Genomic DNA, 17,924 nt, shown 5'->3' with positions numbered 1-17,924 from the left:
AATAAAAATTTTGATTATTCCATTTTGGTTTTCAAACTAGTTGCTCTCTTTTTTCTCTGTTAACAAACCTTTGTTTTTTTTTTGCTTCCACTTGCAGCGGAAAATGTCTGCCATCTTCTCACCTGCCATCGTCACCTTCCCACTTCTCCTGTCAGCCGCCACTGTGTGGCCTCTACTGCAGCATGTCCTGCAGATTGAAGCTGTCATTGTCGAGGGAATTGAACAGATCCTGGGCGGAGAAGCCCGACGTGTCGCCCACGGGCAGATTCTCGAGGAACTCAAAGTTGAAGTCATTGCCACTGGGGCTGATGGCGGCGCTGCTGGTGGTCTGCGGCGCCGGCTGGACGGCCGGCTGCGCCTGTGTCTGCCCACTGGAAATCATCGCGGCATTCTGCTGCGTCGTTTGGCTAAAGTTATTCATCACAGATTGTTGCTGCAGCGACATCGACTGCGACTGCGACATATGCATTGTGTTCATCTGCATCTGACCCATCATGCCCTGCTGCTGCTGCTGCACGAGCATCTGCTGCATCGTGCTCTGATTCATGCCCACCATCTGGCCCTGGCCGCCGTTCGGTTGCTGCTGCTGTTGCTGCTGCTGATTGCGCATCATTTGCTGCTGCATCGGCGTCATTTGCATCCCGCCGCCGCCGCCGCCGCCCGTGCCGCCCCCAGGGCCGGCGTTCTGCATGCCGAAGCCTGAAAACACACACGCTCGCGGTCAGACAACACAATTCGCACACTTTCGCCACAAGAGCGTCGTCTTACCTTGATGATTGGGCGTGAAGTTGGAGCGCATTCCGCTCGAGTTGAAGTTCATATTCTGCTGCTGCGACATGAAGATGTGCCGCCACTCCTGTTGGCTGCCCATCGGCATCCCCTCCGGCCCCACCTGCACATTTGGCGGCCGCTGTCCGTACGGCGCCATGGCGCGAGGCCCGCCGTGATTCGGATGCTGCATATACATGGAGTGCTGCGGCCGCATCATCGGACCTGCAATTCGACCAGTCAGCACATGCGCCGCGGCATAAACTGCGCCCTCATCGCACTCACCTGACGGCGGAATCGGCTGCTGACTCATGCGCCTCATGGCGGCCGCCGAGTTGGGGAAGCGCCCTCCGGGCCCGCCCTGATGCATCATCTGGGCCTGGATCATCTGCGCCTGGGCGGCCTTGTACTCCGGCGGCGGCGGCCTGGCGCCCTGCATGTGCTGCATCGCCTGCGCCCGCTGCATCATCTGCTGCTGCTGCATGAATTTGGTCGGATCGTGGCGCATTCCCGGCATCGGGCCGCCACTCGGGCCGCCGCCACCGCCGCCGCCGCCCATGTTGGCCATCATGTTCGGCGCGCCCACCATGCCATTCGGATTGCCCATTCCCATTCCGCCCATCTGGCCCTGATTCATCATATTGGGCGCCATTCCCATGGGATTGTTCATCTGCTGCGCAAGAGGAGAGACCAAAAAGAGGTTCGCGTTAAAGGATAGAAGTGAATTCAACAATTATCTAGGACATTAAGATCATTCGAGTATTTCTTCTATCCTAGAGGTCGTTGCAACTTTACAGATTTCCTATTTCAGTTCGTAAAAATAACGAATTTGAGTTGCGACTTAAAGCTTTTTATAGCTTTTATTGGTGGAATTTTGACAGAGTTGCAATGACCTCTTAATCAATCGTAGTGACTTCAAGGATCTTCTAGAACCGATTAAACAGTTTTCTTCTCATTTTTCTTTGTATCAAGCTTTGATTTTGTTCAAAAACGTCCCACTTTCCCCTATGATTTGCAGTGTTTGAAAGACTTCAAGCGTTACTTGGCGAAACTCCCTTCGAAATCCGCTGCATAGAAGCATGGATTTTGTCTGAATGTCAGCCAGTTTGCTCACCTGTCCAGCGCCCGGCTGTTGACTCCCTTGCACCATTCCCGACACCGACATGTGCTGGCTCTGCGACATGGACACCATCTGAGCCTGCGACATGTTGGGATTCGTCACGGCATTGTTGCCCGCCATCGTCTGAATGCCGGCGCCATTGGCGGCTTGACCGCGCCGCATGTTCTGCTGCGTGAAATTGATGCTCTGCGACTGCGACACGGAGTAGGAATCACTGACAATGCCCTGGCTGTTCTGGGCGGCCTGCGACGCGGCCTGACTGACTGGCGGCGCCTGGGATTGCTGCGGCTGGGCGGGCTGCTGTGCTGGCTGATTGAAGTAGACACCCTGTTGGGCCGCCACGGAGACATTGCTGCTCTTGAGATCACCGGACAAGTGCAAGTGCTGCCCGGCTGATACCTGGAATCACACAACAAACACAGCAGCTCAACGTTAGGGCATTTCGTGTGGACAGCGAGCGCCTCTCGCATAAGCGCATAAGCATAAACCATAGCACAATACACATTCGTGAGAGCGTCAAAGAGAACAATGACCTCCTCCCCATCGTCAGAGTCACTCTCTCTCGATGCCTCTGTTGTGCTGCGGCGCTCTTCTCCAGAGTACACTTATCACGCTTATGCTTCACCATCCCATCCTCCCGTCTCACTCACACCCTCCCCCACTCGGCGCCCGCCCGCGGTCGGGAAAACGGTCAATACACATGAAATGTGCTCTCCGCATTTCATCTGTATTAACTTTGGCTTTCGGAGTTATTTCAACTGACCTCTTTCGCTCTCTTTCCCGCCAATTGCGCACCAACTCTCTTGTCGGATATTACAAAACGCCATCACTCACACACCGACACACTCTTGCCATGGAATCATTTCACTCTGAAAGAGACTGATCCTCTATTGTCCACACGAGCCGTCACTGATACTGCAATCAAAAATCACCGTGTGCGGGTGGAAGCCAAGGAGGGCGCATCGCCGCTTTCCATCCCTTAATGTCCGAACCCCCATCAGAGTTTGAAATCGAGAACATGAGACAATCACCTCTTCTGTCAAGTGATTGGCGCAACAAGAGCATTTCGCAATTGGCATGGAGGCAAAGAGAAATATAGATGAGAAGCATTGAGATGTTTGAATTCCCTTTTTGCCCACTCCTCAGTGGCGGCCAATCAATATCACAACTCTCCCGCCTTTCTCACCGTTCAAATGCACCATGGAAAACGGTTCTTGGTGTAAAAGCCAGAGCGCTCTTCTCCGCACATGAAAAAGACACACGGCAAAAAAAAAGAGACACATTTCGCTCTAATGCCGCGGCTTCTCAAACTTTCCCACCACTTTCTCATTGCGCTCACTGACAAACCTTCGGCATGCCTTTGGGAAAGTCTCTTCTGTTTGTGCAGAGATTTTACAGGAAAAGCGACAAACTGTATATTTGACAAATTGAGCAGCTTTTCACAACATTCCTGTGTGGATAAAGTGACTTAATGAAGAAGTAAGTGAAGCATTTGTGCGCTTTGTTCTGGATAAATTGGCACTCAAAACACACGTTGCACTTATGTTTCTAGTTGATTAAGAGGGTAGAAAAGAGAGTGAATTATTAGAGAAAACGAAGAATACTGATGTGAAAAATATATTTCTCTTCTATATTTGAACTAATGAAATTTTAGATGCAAAAAAGTGGTCATTTTGTCACATTAACTTCAGAATCGCGAGTTCGATTCTCAACAAATTGTCGATAAATGCAGAAAAGTCAGTGATTTTTAACTGACAAATATAATTCAGTGGAGATGTTTTGCCATTTACTACACCGTTTGTTTTCCCCTATTTGAATCAACCAATTTCACTGAGTATCGATGGAATTTCTGTTGCAATTGTACAAGCAAATGTTGAGAATCTCAATAGAACTCTCTGTTCCATGCCATGGAAACTGTTCTTGCAATGCCATCATCATCTTCTCTACATAGCGAAAATAGCAAAACATCCGAGTTCATGTGCACAAGAAGAGGAGATGCCTTCACATCGACCTCTTCTCCATCTCATCAGTGTGACTCTCAAGTTCATCCTGCGCCAATGTGTGTTCTCTCTTCTCGGCCAAGAATCACACGGAGGCATTTCCATCTTCAGGAGGAGGGAAAAATAGAAGAAAAACACATACACTATATAGAGAGCATCGAAAACGACGACACAACTTGACTGTGGAGAGGAATTGGTATGGAGGTGAAGAAGAAGAAAAGAACCACAAGATAGCGGAATTGAATTGATTTCACCATAAATCTTGTGTAAGTTGCTTCTGCGTTGTCGTATCTTCATCCTCTCTTTTCTCAATTCATCTCATCTCTCTCTCTCTTTTTTTTCTCTTCTTCTTCTTCTTCTCCCAACCACTCAGGTAAAACACACAGCAAAAGAAGCATTAAAATCTCTCATTCTCTCTGTGTGTAAAACGTTCTTCACTATCTCACATCCCATCCCAACACCGGACACACCGGGATGATGAGAAGGCATTTGAAACCACAAGACATTGTGCTTCGCCAGTCTCTTAGATGAGGAAATGCCCAAAGAAGAGCGCGCGCTTAAGAGCATCGTTTCTCCCATCAATTCTGCACACCCTGTAGGAACTTTCCCAAGAAGCTCCCATTTCTCATGACGAAACCCAAAACCTTCGCGAAGCCTTCGAATTCCATTAAGAATTTTTGCAAAAGGGGCAGCGACAACATAAAAAAAACACACACACACACACTCCTTCCGGTCTGCTAAATGTCACATAATATAATTTTTTGGCCACTCAATTTACTCGTGAAACAATGAAACGAGGAAGTCTCTCGCGAGTGTGTCAAAAGCCGCCAAAAAATCATTGGTAATTTTTCTCTCAGCGCGCCACAAAATGGGGAGAGAAGTAAAAAAAAAAAGATTATATATATATATGTATATGACGCAAAAGTTATCTGTGCGCTTTCGAGTTAGATTAATTAAGAGTAAAGGGAGTGAGAGCGAGCACAATGGCAAAGAAACACACTAAATCCTCCAAGGTAACATTCCACGCTTCATATTCTCTCACTCCTCTCTCTCCCTCCCTCCCTTTCTCCCCCCCTCTCACTCGTCGTGCTGTGTGTGTCATAACTTTTTTGGCATTGCCGATGAACTCTCCACGAGCGCACAACACAACACACACCTTCAGCACACACAGCCAATATTATTTCCATATCAATTTGCCAATTGAATCCAAGAATTTCCCCATTCGACCATCCCCTAATTAAAAGTGCCCACGCGCTTTTCCCCATTCTGTCCCACTTCTTTCCACATCTGCACGCTCATTTTCCTCCACCATGCCCATCAATTAATCAGCATTTTATCAGCACAACATGTACACAAACGCAAATTTTTGCCCAACTCTGGCGCAATTTCAGAGATTGTGCTCCCCAAAAACACAAAAAAAAAACGCCGCGCGTCCCCACACGCGCCGCACAGCGCCCAGAGTGTGGCCAAGGAGGAGATAGTGCGGCTAGAATCTGTACACCACTCGCATGGCGACGCCTCAATCCTCAACTATTTAACATTTTATCATTCATCAAATTAGTCTCTGTTGTTGTCGCGGCAATTTCACCGATTTAAGTAAATATTCGTAATGAAACAGACAACAATTCTACGAATTAAACTGCAAACTATGAATTAACCTAGATAATTTCCAAGAATTGTTAAAGAATTGGTAACTTTAATGTGTGGAAACAATTCCACTTTAAATCGGTCTTTCTGCATAAATTTCATCAATTTTTGGTAGAAAAAATCCAACTAATATTCATTTATCTTCACTGACTAGAATAATAAATTATCTAAACGTTAACCATATTAAAACTGGGAAAAACCTCTTTAAATGAGTGTTTTTCACTTATAAAATGACATTTTTTTTTAGGTTTTTCTCAACTCAATTCGACAGTCTTAGGGGTAAGTGGGGCAGTTTCAGATTCAAAATGCTGTTCCAACTTTAGGATTTTTTCTTGAAAAATCGGCTGAATATATTGAAATAATCACAACGCTCAAATAAACTCTCGTCTATTGAGCTTCAGAAAATGCCTTTCATTGGGCATTAAAACTGATCCTTTTTCCTCTAAAGGAGAATGAAAATAATATTGTAATTTATCTGAAACTGCCCCGCACGGGGATGTTTCGGATTGCTATGGGGCAGTTTCAGATTTTCACTGATATTTACCATAAATTCCATTGTGGAATTGTAGAATCGCGGGCAAATGATCACTTTGGTTTCTAATCTACACACTGACACTGTTTGATTCCCTAAAAATCGCCTTTAAAGTAATATTTTCGCGACTTTTCTGGACCCTTGCACGGACTGTCAAAATGTCTGAGCGAAAAGCAAGTTGCCCGTCATTTTTCCTGTATCGCAACGCCACCATGCGTGAGTGGTGGCAACTTGACGCGCTGCGAAAGTTCCGCGCAAAATGTGCTTCTCGAAATTTCTGCTCTAATCAGTGATTTTCGCGTGTATTTTCTCACTTTTCAACTAAGAAGTCGTTTAACGTGATGAAGCAATGCAGCACAGAACGGCACTTTGTGAAAAATCTTCAATATTTGCCACAAGAAAATTTCGACCGTGATGTTGCGTCAGACTGTCAGAGCGCGCTGTTGTCAGTCCGTGGCGATCCGAAACTGCCCCGCGAAGGAATCTATGTCTGCCCCGTGGGCAGTGTTTGTGCATTTTCCACCACCCACTGAAAGGGCCGTGCCCAGGAGGAAAAGTTCGGGCATATTTATGATCTCTACTTAACTCTCAATAACCTTTGATTGTATTTCACGCGAATTATGGCTTTTTTAATGGAGAAAACACACAATCAATTCGGCAGCAAAATTCTAGTTTGTGAGTGATTTTCAATTTTCACTTATTTTATCTAAACAGTAAAGGCTATCCTGTGCAAATTTTCGTCAATTGTAGTCCTTAAGGACTACAAACATTGTGTGAAGACTAGAAATTGATTCATGTGAAAATCTCTGAGAAAATTAAGAAATCTGAAACTGCCCCAATCTGAAACTGCCCCAATCTGAAACTGCCCCATTTACCCCTATACTAAAATAAGCGAATTGAACAACGACATTGATTGATTAAAAGAATGACAACTTAAGAACACTAGAATAGATATTTTAGTGAAAGAAAAGAGAATTGCCAAAAACGATCAGCTAAAATAATTCATGAGTACACAATTTCTAGCCACAATATCTCCCCCTTGAGTGCGACAATGCGCGTTGTTGTCGCGCCGCGGAGCCAAAGAGCTGATTGAATGGATCGAAAGCACTCACCTGAATTCCGTGGCCGCCGGGTCCCTGCTGGCTGATGTGCAGCTGCTGCGTCTGCTTCATCTGCAGCGTGCCCTGGCCGCCCTGCGGGCCCGCGCCGCCGGGTCCAGAGGGTGGTCGTGGCGGCCCCGACGACTGCGGCCCCTGGCCGCCACGCGGGCCCATAAATCCCGGCCCCGGACTGCCGTGGTTCGACATGCTGCTCGGCGAGCCGTACGGCGAGTACTGCTGTTGCTGCTTGTACGCGCCGGCGGGCGCGCCGCCGCCCATCTTCGCCTGCGCCGGCGGCATTTGCGCCATCCGCTTGAGATCGAACTCATTCTGCGCGTACATCATCTCCTGCTTCACCATGTCCGGACTGGGGTAGCTGCCGGCGGCGCTCGGGGGGCCGTTCTTGTGGAAGTTGCCCTGAAAGTCGCCGCCGCCACCGCCGCCGAACCACTGCTGCTGCCCATTCGGCGCACCGCCGCCACCGCCCTGCGCCTGTCCTGGCCGCGGGAAGCCCATGCCCATGGCGCTCTTGTGCTGGTGCTGCTCCGCCATGTGCTTCAGCGTCTGCGCCGCCGGACTCAGTTCCGACATGCCGCCGCCATTGCCGCCGGCGCCGCCGAAGCCCCTCTTGCCCATACTTTGGTTATCACTGAACGCGCCGCCGGGGAACTGCGTCATGGGACTCCCGGCCCCGCCGCCCTTCATCATGCCGCCCTCCATGAGGCTGTGCTGCAGCTGCTCCTTGTCCTCCGTCTTTATCTCCACCTGCGGCTTCTCCTCGAAGTCCAGCAGCTCCGGATGGAAGTCCGACAGATCGGAGATGAGCTCCTTGAACGTGTCGCTCTCGTCATTCGTGTCGTCGCCGATGAGGTCGGACAGGCCGGGGAAGTGGCCGTTGGCCGCGGCGTCCTTCTCCAGCGCCGCCGCGCATTGTTCCAGATCGGCGAAGTCATGGTCCGGCTCCTGCTTGCACTCCACCAGGTTGCCGAGGTCCATCTGGGGCGCCGCGGGGCTCTTCTGCGCCCCGCCAGAGCCATTCGTCGCCGCCTGGCCCTGCTGTGGCTGCTGTGTCGCCCCATTGGCCGCGCCGCCGCCCGCCGCGAGACCGCCATCGCTCTTCACAGAGGTGTTGGTCAGCGCCTTGACTGTCACGTTCGTGCTGATCTGCTGTGGCTGCGAATTTGCCGCGGACGTGGTGAACTCGAGTTGCTGCACAATCTCAACTGAGAATTTTGTCAGATTCTCCGAGCCGTTGTGCTGGAGCTTCACGGGGGGCTCGTAACTGTCGGGACCAGCTTCAACTTCGTCAGATGGTCTCTTGAGGAATTTCTGTTGCTGCAAACGACACAAAAGAACGCGCGTTAGAAGAAGGACGTCAATAAGCTGAGCTTTCGTATTTCGTTAGCATTTCAGCTGACTTTGCCAGGAAAGTTTGGTTTAGTTTAGTTTAGGATCACCTAAACTGTGATGAGAGAAATTTAATGGAACATAGATTTGGTATTTCAGAAACTCCGGATTTTTTACACAATTTTTGATATCAATGTGAAATGCAGAATTTCACTTCCGCCAAATCTTCATTTTTCCTAACCAGAAATATGTGAAAAATCCCAATTCTGACACCAAATTCGTCAAGGTTTCATGGTTTTCGATGATCATATCCACCTTTAAAATGCTATTTTGAGTACAACAGCCGAGTTACAGAAGTAAAACAATGTGAAGAAGTCTTACAAACAACACTTGGAAAAGTCAAAGTTAGCCATAACATTAAACACTGAACTATTCAGCAAGGATTTAAAGATTGACTCTGACTTTTCACAGCTAATCGTTCATATTGGATTCGTTCTGTCTTCCTGCTTAGAATATCAGCAATAATTTTTCTTAATTGCTGAAAAAACATGTTTTTTCCTCAATTATTTTCGTGACATTTGTTGCAATTTAAGTATATTTCTGGGAAGTCCGAAAATGAGCGCCTAATTTTTCCTTCACAAACTCAACGAACTCTCGCCACAAGCGCTGATTTGAGCCAATTTTCCACAGTGGAAAAACAAGCATGGAAAAGTGGAGGACGCAATGATGACACAGAGTGTAAATGAGACAAGAAATTTGCTCACTCTCTCTCTCTCTCTCTCTCGTTTTGCCTGTCTTTCGAGCATCGCTCGCCAAAAATAAACACAATTCTCGCCAAATCTATAATTAAGAGATGAGTTTGGCAGGCCCAAAGCCAGGTGATTTTCAATTGGGGAAAACTGTTCGCCATCCGTCAAGGGACAAAACTTTTGCCATTTGATTTCCGCAAAACGCACTGCGCGCGTGATCTTCTCTCATCAGGATTGCGAGCATCCTTTCGAGTGTGACAAATTCACACCTTCTGTCAGGGAAATTGTGTGGCATTTTATACGCAACGTGAAAAAGATCTTCTCATAAATCCATCCCTGTTATGGATTTATTTTCCTTCCACCGAAACACACACTTCGGCAATCAACAACTCAAAAACGACGCGATCTTCGAGCGAAGCGATAAAGCTCAGTATCGAAGCAAGTACAAGGCGAGAAAAAAGTTTTTTTTTTTCATTTTTAATGAAAAACAGAATCGCGCCAAAACACACACACAAAATTATATTAATTACCAGAATTTTTCTTTAACACTTTAACGGGCGCGCCTCCACTCAAAATTCTTCCTCATCATCATCGCCGCCACACATTTTTTTTGAGAAAAACCAACGCACTTGCTTTTTTCGGCAGTGAAAATCCACGGCCTCGTGAAAATAAACAAAGTGCCATTTCTCAGGATCACAAACTCATCTCAAGTTGAGTGCGTTCACAAAGATTTCTTCGTCGCTGTCTTCTTAATATGTGGCAAAATCGATCTTAATAACATCAGGGAGGCCAAATATGACGAAATTCCTACTGCCGCTTGAGCTTGGTGACGTCAAATCTAACTTTCCACACCTCCGTCGGCCATTTTGAATATCCATAAAACAGATTTTCATCCTTTGTTCAGCCCCTATGGCATTGATTGGGCTTAAATTTGAGTATGTTGCAGGTGAAGTTGAGACCTTTCCAATGATACCCAACTTGTGGCGTCTGATGTTTTGAGAGCGAAGATATGAAAGGTGAAAGTTCACACATTTACCGAACTAAATCTCCGCTCTTCACCGGCCGATTTCGATAATCTCTCCATCAAAATGCATATATCGACGCCCTTTAGTAGGCCAAATCTACCATTAGTCTATGACGCCATTACGTAGGCCGCCATATTGAATTAACTTCAAACGCATGTATCTTAAAAAATCTGTTATGCATTTGGATACGATTTTAGTATGTCCAGATTGTGATTCTCATCGATGCAACAGAATCGAACTTATGATGAACTAACTAACTATTATGAACTCTTTAAAACAACAGAATCTCATCTGACCACCGATTTTTGTTTCAAACTCAAGCTATATTAAAAGTAATTTTCAGGTACTTCTATAGTCTAATCTAAGACGTATTCAAGAAGCAGAGTTATGGCGATTTGAACATTTTGTATTTAAATTGAATTGGTCACATTTCGAGTTATTTGCGTCGCCCATAAGCTAGCCTTGACGTTTGCTCATCACGTCCTTTTTTTTCTCTTCGATAGAGTTATAAATTTTTGTGCGCCAGACAATTTTCTCACAACAGAAAATATCGATAAAACGCAAATTGCATGCTTTTTTGAGTTACACAAAGAACAGTGACACAAATGCAACTAAATCGGAAATTTATCTGTGGAATGATTTCCTCAGTGAAATACTATGTGAGATTAATGCGAGAGAGAAAAGAGAAAAAAAAAGTGAGGGTGCTTGACATAAATTCTGGAAATATATTTCACGAAAAATCTCTTAAGGATAGAAGCAAGTGTATAAACATTTTACCCATATACTCATGTAGTCAGCTTTTATTTATTTAATTTCCACCACAGAACAGAGAGTCAAAATAGATTTTCATCATTTTTTCCCTATCGCTATATTTAGTCATCAATTGTAAATAGATTGAAAATATCTCTTCACTCTCGCAACACTCTCTGATTGTTCACTTATGCCTCAATTCACTTTGCCAGATCGTGATTGTTTTTGCACACACCGCGCAGTAATAACTTTATTGGGAAAACACTTCATTATGTGTTGTTTTCCTCTTTTTTTTTTTACTCTTGTGTGTCTTCGGCAAGAGCGTGAAAAGTACACAAAAAAGCCGGAAGGTTTCATCAATCGAAAAACATCTCATGACATCTGAACTTTTTCTCCTCAACTCTTCGCACTCTTTGGCAAATCAGATAATAAAAAAAAAGAAAGATCCACTTTGGAACAGCGCGAAAGACACCCTTCGACTAACTCTAGCGCACTCCTTCAACACCCTCGCATCAGGAAGACGACAAAGCAACTGCTGGATGTGGAAAATAATCTCGCTCACGCCAGTGAAAATTTCCTCTCTTGCCCGATAAAGTTCCAATTGTGTATACCAAACCAATTCCCCAGTGCTTTTCCCACTCACTCACGCCACCACATATTCCACTCACGACAAACAGAGACAACTCCTGGTTATCCGTAATACCCCAAAAGCGAGCGAGATCAACCCAGTTTCATTGCAATTTTCAGAGATACAATTTTCCCTCCGCACTCATTCATAATTTATGTGGCCACACTTCCTTCACACACACACACAAACACACACGCACAGTGTGACTCAGTTGTGAAAACGGGGGCGGAAAATTTCCCGTAAAAACACAAATACACACACACACCTTATGGATTAGCGTAAAATTTCCATATAAAAGCACAAGTAATGAGCATTTCCTGCAAAATCTCATCCGCCAATCAATGAAGGTGATCGTCCTATTGATTCTCCTTTACAAATAATGGCAAATGACTGACTTTTCACCCTCTAAATGGCCACCCTCTGCCCTCCCTCCCTCCCTCCTTGCGCCCCAAAACCAATGCTGGAGAGTGAAAACGAGACAACTATCTGTTGCTGCGGGAAAATTTGCACTTTATCATTGAGGCATTTCCCAAAGGGGATGCGCATTTCGAAAGAAAACTCCTCTTTCCCTCACTTCGGTGATATTATTAAGCAATTCAGTGCTGAAACTGTTCAATTAGAGACTTGTTACAAGTCAAATTTGCACAGAAAATGCAGAATTGGACTACTTCATCCCACTTCTGGCACCATTTATGAGTTATATTTTTCACATTTCAGCTTTCAATTTAGGTAATCTATTGCTGAATTCTTCTACACATTGCAGAACAACATTTTTCCTTGTCATCAAGCTTCTTTGTTATCAATCTTCTTCCCTATCAACTGTGATTTGTGCTTTAGACGTGTTTTTCATGCTGCCTTTATCCTTTTATAAATTATGACATCGCATTTCTAGTTGAGATCTCCACACATTGTATGTTTCTCAGATCAGTTTATCCCTCTTCTCAACTATCGTAAGTGCGTGACAACCGGCTCTATTTGTCTCCTTTGACTTATTGAACCTCTGTCCTCCCGAAGGGTGCGTCGCCAGCTCCCAATTCCATGCTTGCGGTCATTTATATTGATAATGCACGCGGAAAACGGCCATTCACTGCGGATCCCCTTACAAACCATCCAACAGACACCCCTTCAAGTGCCTTCCCACCCTCAGTCGCTTTCACCGTCGCTCCGTCTCGCTCTGGCGCAACGAGTTGTGAAAAGCTCAGCAAAAAGCGACACTTGCTGAGTGCTTTTCCACCCCCTCGCGAGTCGTGCGCCGGATTTGGTGGATAGGAATGGTGGGGTGTGTGTGAAAATTGGGAAAATCGCAAACACCGCGCGAGTGACACAGCAGATACAATATGTTCGCGCGTGAGAGAGACAGAATGCCATTTTGGCATGATGAGAAAGCGATGGAAAACATGCGTCTTCTCGCTCTGCAGAGAGGTTGAAGCGTGTCAGAGGGCAATGTTTTCCCTCTCGCCCACAGTAATCACTAAATTCATACTCGCCCCACTCACCCACCCCCCCTCCACACCACCACCCCCCCAACGATTTATCTCACACCGCGGAAAATTGCATCGCTGGAAAATTCAAGCCACGAAAGAGAGGATTAGCAGGCAAATTGTGTGCTTTCTGAGCACTCCACAGAGAAACACCGACACTCACAATTACCGTCGAACAGTCTGAAAAGTTCCTCACAACTTCACTAGGAATATTCACTGCTTTTTACTCCATTCTCTGCACAACATGCAACAAAGGCATTTGCAGAGAGAATTCTGCACACGTTTTTATCCCCATTGTCTATCCCCCAGTATTTTAATTACAGAAAAGTCACCGGAAAAATTTTAAGCAAGCGAGTTTGAATTTTAATATCGATCCCGCGTGACCGTTTTTCCCTCCCTAATCCAAGACACAAACCGACAATTCTTTAAGGGATTTCCCTATCCGAAGCACATTTTGCCTAATTACTCTCGTTCTCCCCTCAGGGTGAAATGCAACAAATTGCGATTCACTGCTGCAATTTGCCATGTAAAGAATGTCTCGTGATATCATCTTGGACAATCTGGCTTTCCCATTCGCCAATGGTGGCTTAAAGAGACGAAGAATAAAAAAAAAACGAACCTCCAAAGCATTTTCATCTCTCACTTCTGGTCTCTCTCCACACAAAGATATAAATGACAGTGAGCGATGAAAATGTTTCGAGGATTTTCAACGATTTTTCCCCACTAGGAGAGAATCTGTCTTCGAGGGATGAGATTCTCAATTTCCTCGTTTTCTCTGTGTTGTATTGCGCGCACTCTTTTTCCACCACACAACTTTTCATTCAAATCACCCTCACACCACCCAAAAACGTGAAAAGCTCCGCATTTTCCCCCACCTCATCATTCATCAATCCTCTTTTCAATCCAACACGTCACACAGTTGAGAGAAAAAAAAAAGTGCACAGAGTGAATCTATGATTTAAATCAGCGTGGAAAAATTCGTCATTTTCCATCCCCTTCTTCTCATCATCATCATCATTCGGCAAAAACAGCAAATTTCCGTTTGACTAAAATTCAATTTTTCACTATCAATTTGCATTCGTTGGATGCAATTTTGAAGGCCATAATTGACGCCCAAGGAACCCCATGAAATCTCCCTGCCATGCCGGGAAAATTGCATCGACAGATTAAATTTCCCGGCCCTTCCCGCCCAATGCGGAAAGTGCGCCTAACCCAATACCACCCACTTTTCCATATCACATTGCCTTTTTATCCCACTCTCTCTCTCTCTCTCCCTCCATCTCATCCCTCTCGCTCAAGAGACAATTTTGTATCACATTCGCAATCTGGCCTGAGTCAGGGAGTCAAATGCCCGCGCGCGCTCGAGAGTGTGGGAATTCCGCGCATGAGCCGTGAAAAGGAGGGAAGCAGGCAAAGGAGGTCCTTCGCTTTCCGCAATGACATGCCCGCCCGGATCGAATTTCCTTTCGCCGAGAAGGCACCCTCTTGCCGGCAATAAATCTCATGGACTCTCTCCACACCAACACAGAGGAATTCCACACCCCAAAAGTGGCACTCCATCGGCCGCGTCAATGGGGAGAATCACGCCGATTGAGGGTGATTCTCTCCGGCCCCAAATTTGATCATCCTTGGCACATTTTTCTCTCACACTTCACGCCAAGACGCATCAGCTTTCGAGAAATCGGAAGTGTATTTGAAAGTTTCAGCACAAAAGAATCCTTTATCCCACTCACGCCAACAGTCAAGACTCACCTGGGATAGGATAAGAAAGTGTCTTGGCTGACATTGTGAATATTGTAGCTTAAAATAACTTTGCGCCAAAATATCACTAATCAGCATTCTATAATCATCAGCTATAATCAATAATTTAACATAGGGGAAAGCAGGGGAGTTTGCTGCGAAATTTTAGTATCAATTTCCGAAGTGTTTCCCTAAAAAGATGAAAAGCTGGAGGCGGAAATTTATTCAATCTTCTCAGGATTCCAGGATAAGAAAATCTAAGGGTTTTTTTTATTTTACAGTATTTTAAAACAAAACTGCCCCACGCATTGACCGAATTTACACCTTTACCATTCTGCCCCGTTTTCCCCTAACATCAATTTTCAACAATTTTATGGATTGAAAAGCCGCCAGTAGGGTTTAATTTGCTGAAAAGATTGTGTCAACTAAAATATTCATTCCATCCCTTTATTCGTCAATAAATACTGTGTGTGAAGTTTCACTGTATTCAGAAAATCCGGAATTTCAGCAGCTTGACAGAGAAAAACAAACATTGTGTTTCAATACAGTGTTAAATTAATTACTTTTACCCTTTATTTTAATTACTCCTGAAAGTAGTCGAATTGCGCATTCAACACTGCAACATTTCGGGGGAATTTCATGAAAACTACCAAACCTATGATGAAAATTTCAACGAAGACAGTCAGATAATTTGGCTTCTTCGGGTGAAATCCAATAAATCTCCTAAAGTGTCCAGCCAAGGAGACATTATAAGCAAAGTAATTGAATTGAAATTCCTCAACTTTTCCCCAACAATCCCCATTATTACTTTCTTGTCCCACAGCGCGGGCATTTTCATCCAGAAACCGACAGAAAATGAAATAAAATTCGATCGGCTGAGTGAAAGAGTGAATGAATTTATCGGGCAATTCGCGGCAGGTGTTTTAATGAAAATTACCCAGTGAACTTAAAGGTGTTCCAACACACATCTTCCCATTTTCTCCCCACTTTTTTCCCCCCATCGTCATCATCACAAATCGATGAAAAGATGGCCTCAAAACTGCCCAAACTTGTAACACAGACGCCATCCAATTCAGGACAAATTCTCCTCTTTTCCACGCACACGCACCACCCCCGAAGAAAAACCACCCCGTCCCTCTGTCTAATGATAGAATACACGGAAGCCTATTTTCCACGCTGACGTCACTCAGAACTGCTTCCCGGACGCCTCGAGCGACGCCACATTGTTACTTGTTGAAGATGAAAGAAAATGGAAGAAATGGGGTGGGATATTTCCACATTTTCCCTCTCGCGCCACCCTTTTGAAAACATCAATTTCAAACTACACTTCAATGTGAAAAAAATAAACCCGTCTTTAAGTCCAAAGAGCAGAGTTTAAATATTACACGCTGCGTCGAGTGGACGGAGAAGCAATCGTCAGTGACCTTTTGGAAAATTTCTCCGCCTCGTCGTCTTCACCCCAAGCCAAAAGAGAAAAAGAACAGCCCCGCACATCTATAAAAAGACACGCGGAGAGAGATCCTTAATTTCTTCTCCTCCACCACAGAGCTCACCTCCTTGAAACCAATTCGTCGAGGGCCACGGAGAATTCCATCACGTGGGCGCTGAGAATGTCTATTTTCTGCCGTCACCCCAACAAGGTTGGCCTCCAAGGGAAATGCATGGCGAGTGACGTCAGAGCCGGAAAAGGTCACACAGTGTAAATTTCACGCTACCCTTAGAAATTCATAACCTGCAAATCTACACATTGAGAAAACCGTCAAATTCAATCCCTTTCATCCATTAGCATTTCCAACAATTGAGCTTCTTCTGTCTCTCTGTCTCACTCACAATTCGCTTTGACACCCAATTATGTTAAGATTGAACTCTCTTCCGTTCTCTATAGAAGCCATGCAGACACACACACTCTCGTGTCGCATATAATTCATTCCATTTCTCACCACTTTCTTGACGTCGAATAAGCCACAGTCAAGACTCAGTTTTGAATTGTCGCCATTGTGTAACAGCAACACTACACGAATGAATTAATTATAGCCAAGAAGGGTGGCGCGGAGTGGAGACTTCAATATTGTGTGCCTATTTGATAAGTATTGCCTTCCTCATTGACACTTCGTTTCCATTGCACACTCTTGTGAACTGACTTTTTGTGCAACACAGAGACACAAAACATCAATCACGTGGGCGTGGCAATCAAGGGGGCGGAGCATAACTGCATATTTACCCATTGACTGAGTATCAAGGCGTTTAAGGTCCTTTTGCAACACTTTTTTTTGAGAAATATCAATCAATAACATAATTATAAACACTATATAAATAAATGTTTCAGAAATATGATCCGGAAATTGACGGTTAAAGAAAGAAACTAAAATAATTACATTTTGGAAAATGTTTTTTTTTTTATACAAATGATAAGAAAGTCAATAACTTATTGTTATCAGGAGAAATTGTAAATAGAAAAGTTTTATTTCACTTTACAATACAAAAAAAAATTTTTTTTTTAATAAAAATCACTATCATAGAATTGCAAAAAGGAATTATCAAAGCAATGAATGCCTAATAATTTTCAAGGGGCTTTTTACTACTCATTTGAGGATTATTGTGAAAAATCATCCGCACAGACATATCGAAAGGGTTAATCCTCTCTTAATGGGCTTATCTTCACCCTATTCAGTGATAATCGGCACTGCTTGATAGAGAAAAACGCCCCTAAAGTTTCTCCGCGATGTGGCAAATGAAGGTGATTTGAAAATAAGTACAAATGTATAAATACAAATCGATATGTGACGCTTTCTAGGCACTGAATCTCATTTTTTTTTTCCCTATCATTCTCCCCCCACCATGAGAACCGCACAAATGGAAGGTCTTTTTGTCCATCTCCACAAATGCTTCGCTGCATTTGAGCCATCTCTCGATGTGCATTAAACTATGACGTGCTGTGGCATAAATACGAAATATTTCATACTCCGTGCTAACTCTTAACCTTGCAAATCATGTGCTGGAAGCGCACTTTTTCGCTATTTCTGCTGATACTTCACAA

The 17,924-nt window shown here is 44.8% G+C and overlaps 1 protein-coding gene across 4 annotated transcripts in view; it reads right to left on the bottom strand.

Annotated features, from left to right (window-relative positions):
* Window positions 1–69: 69 nt before the first annotated feature.
* Window positions 70–17,924, bottom strand: part of LOC132256201 (neurogenic protein mastermind) — a 30,801-nt gene continuing 12,946 nt past the window's right edge. For 2 of the 4 annotated variants that reach the window (XM_059752464.1, XM_059752465.1), the window contains exons 3-7: window positions 7,180–8,502; window positions 1,883–2,287; window positions 1,054–1,441; window positions 769–993; window positions 70–699 (exon numbers count right to left, since the gene is read on the bottom strand). In XM_059752464.1, coding sequence (XP_059608447.1) covers window positions 173–699; window positions 769–993; window positions 1,054–1,441; window positions 1,883–2,287; window positions 7,180–8,502 — 2,868 coding nt within the window. In that variant the 3' untranslated portion in view covers window positions 70–172. Of the gene's footprint in view, window positions 700–768; window positions 994–1,053; window positions 1,442–1,882; window positions 2,288–7,179; window positions 8,503–11,065; window positions 11,750–17,924 lie in introns of those variants that run through there. The other 2 variants (XM_059752467.1, XM_059752466.1) reach the window with 2 other exon arrangements.

Source organism: Phlebotomus argentipes, unplaced genomic scaffold, assembly GCF_947086385.1.
Source record: "Phlebotomus argentipes unplaced genomic scaffold, Phlebotomus argentipes genome assembly contig_5, whole genome shotgun sequence".
Taxonomy (NCBI): domain Eukaryota; kingdom Metazoa; phylum Arthropoda; class Insecta; order Diptera; family Psychodidae; genus Phlebotomus; species Phlebotomus argentipes.
This window is presented reverse-complemented; position numbering and strand designations above follow the sequence as displayed.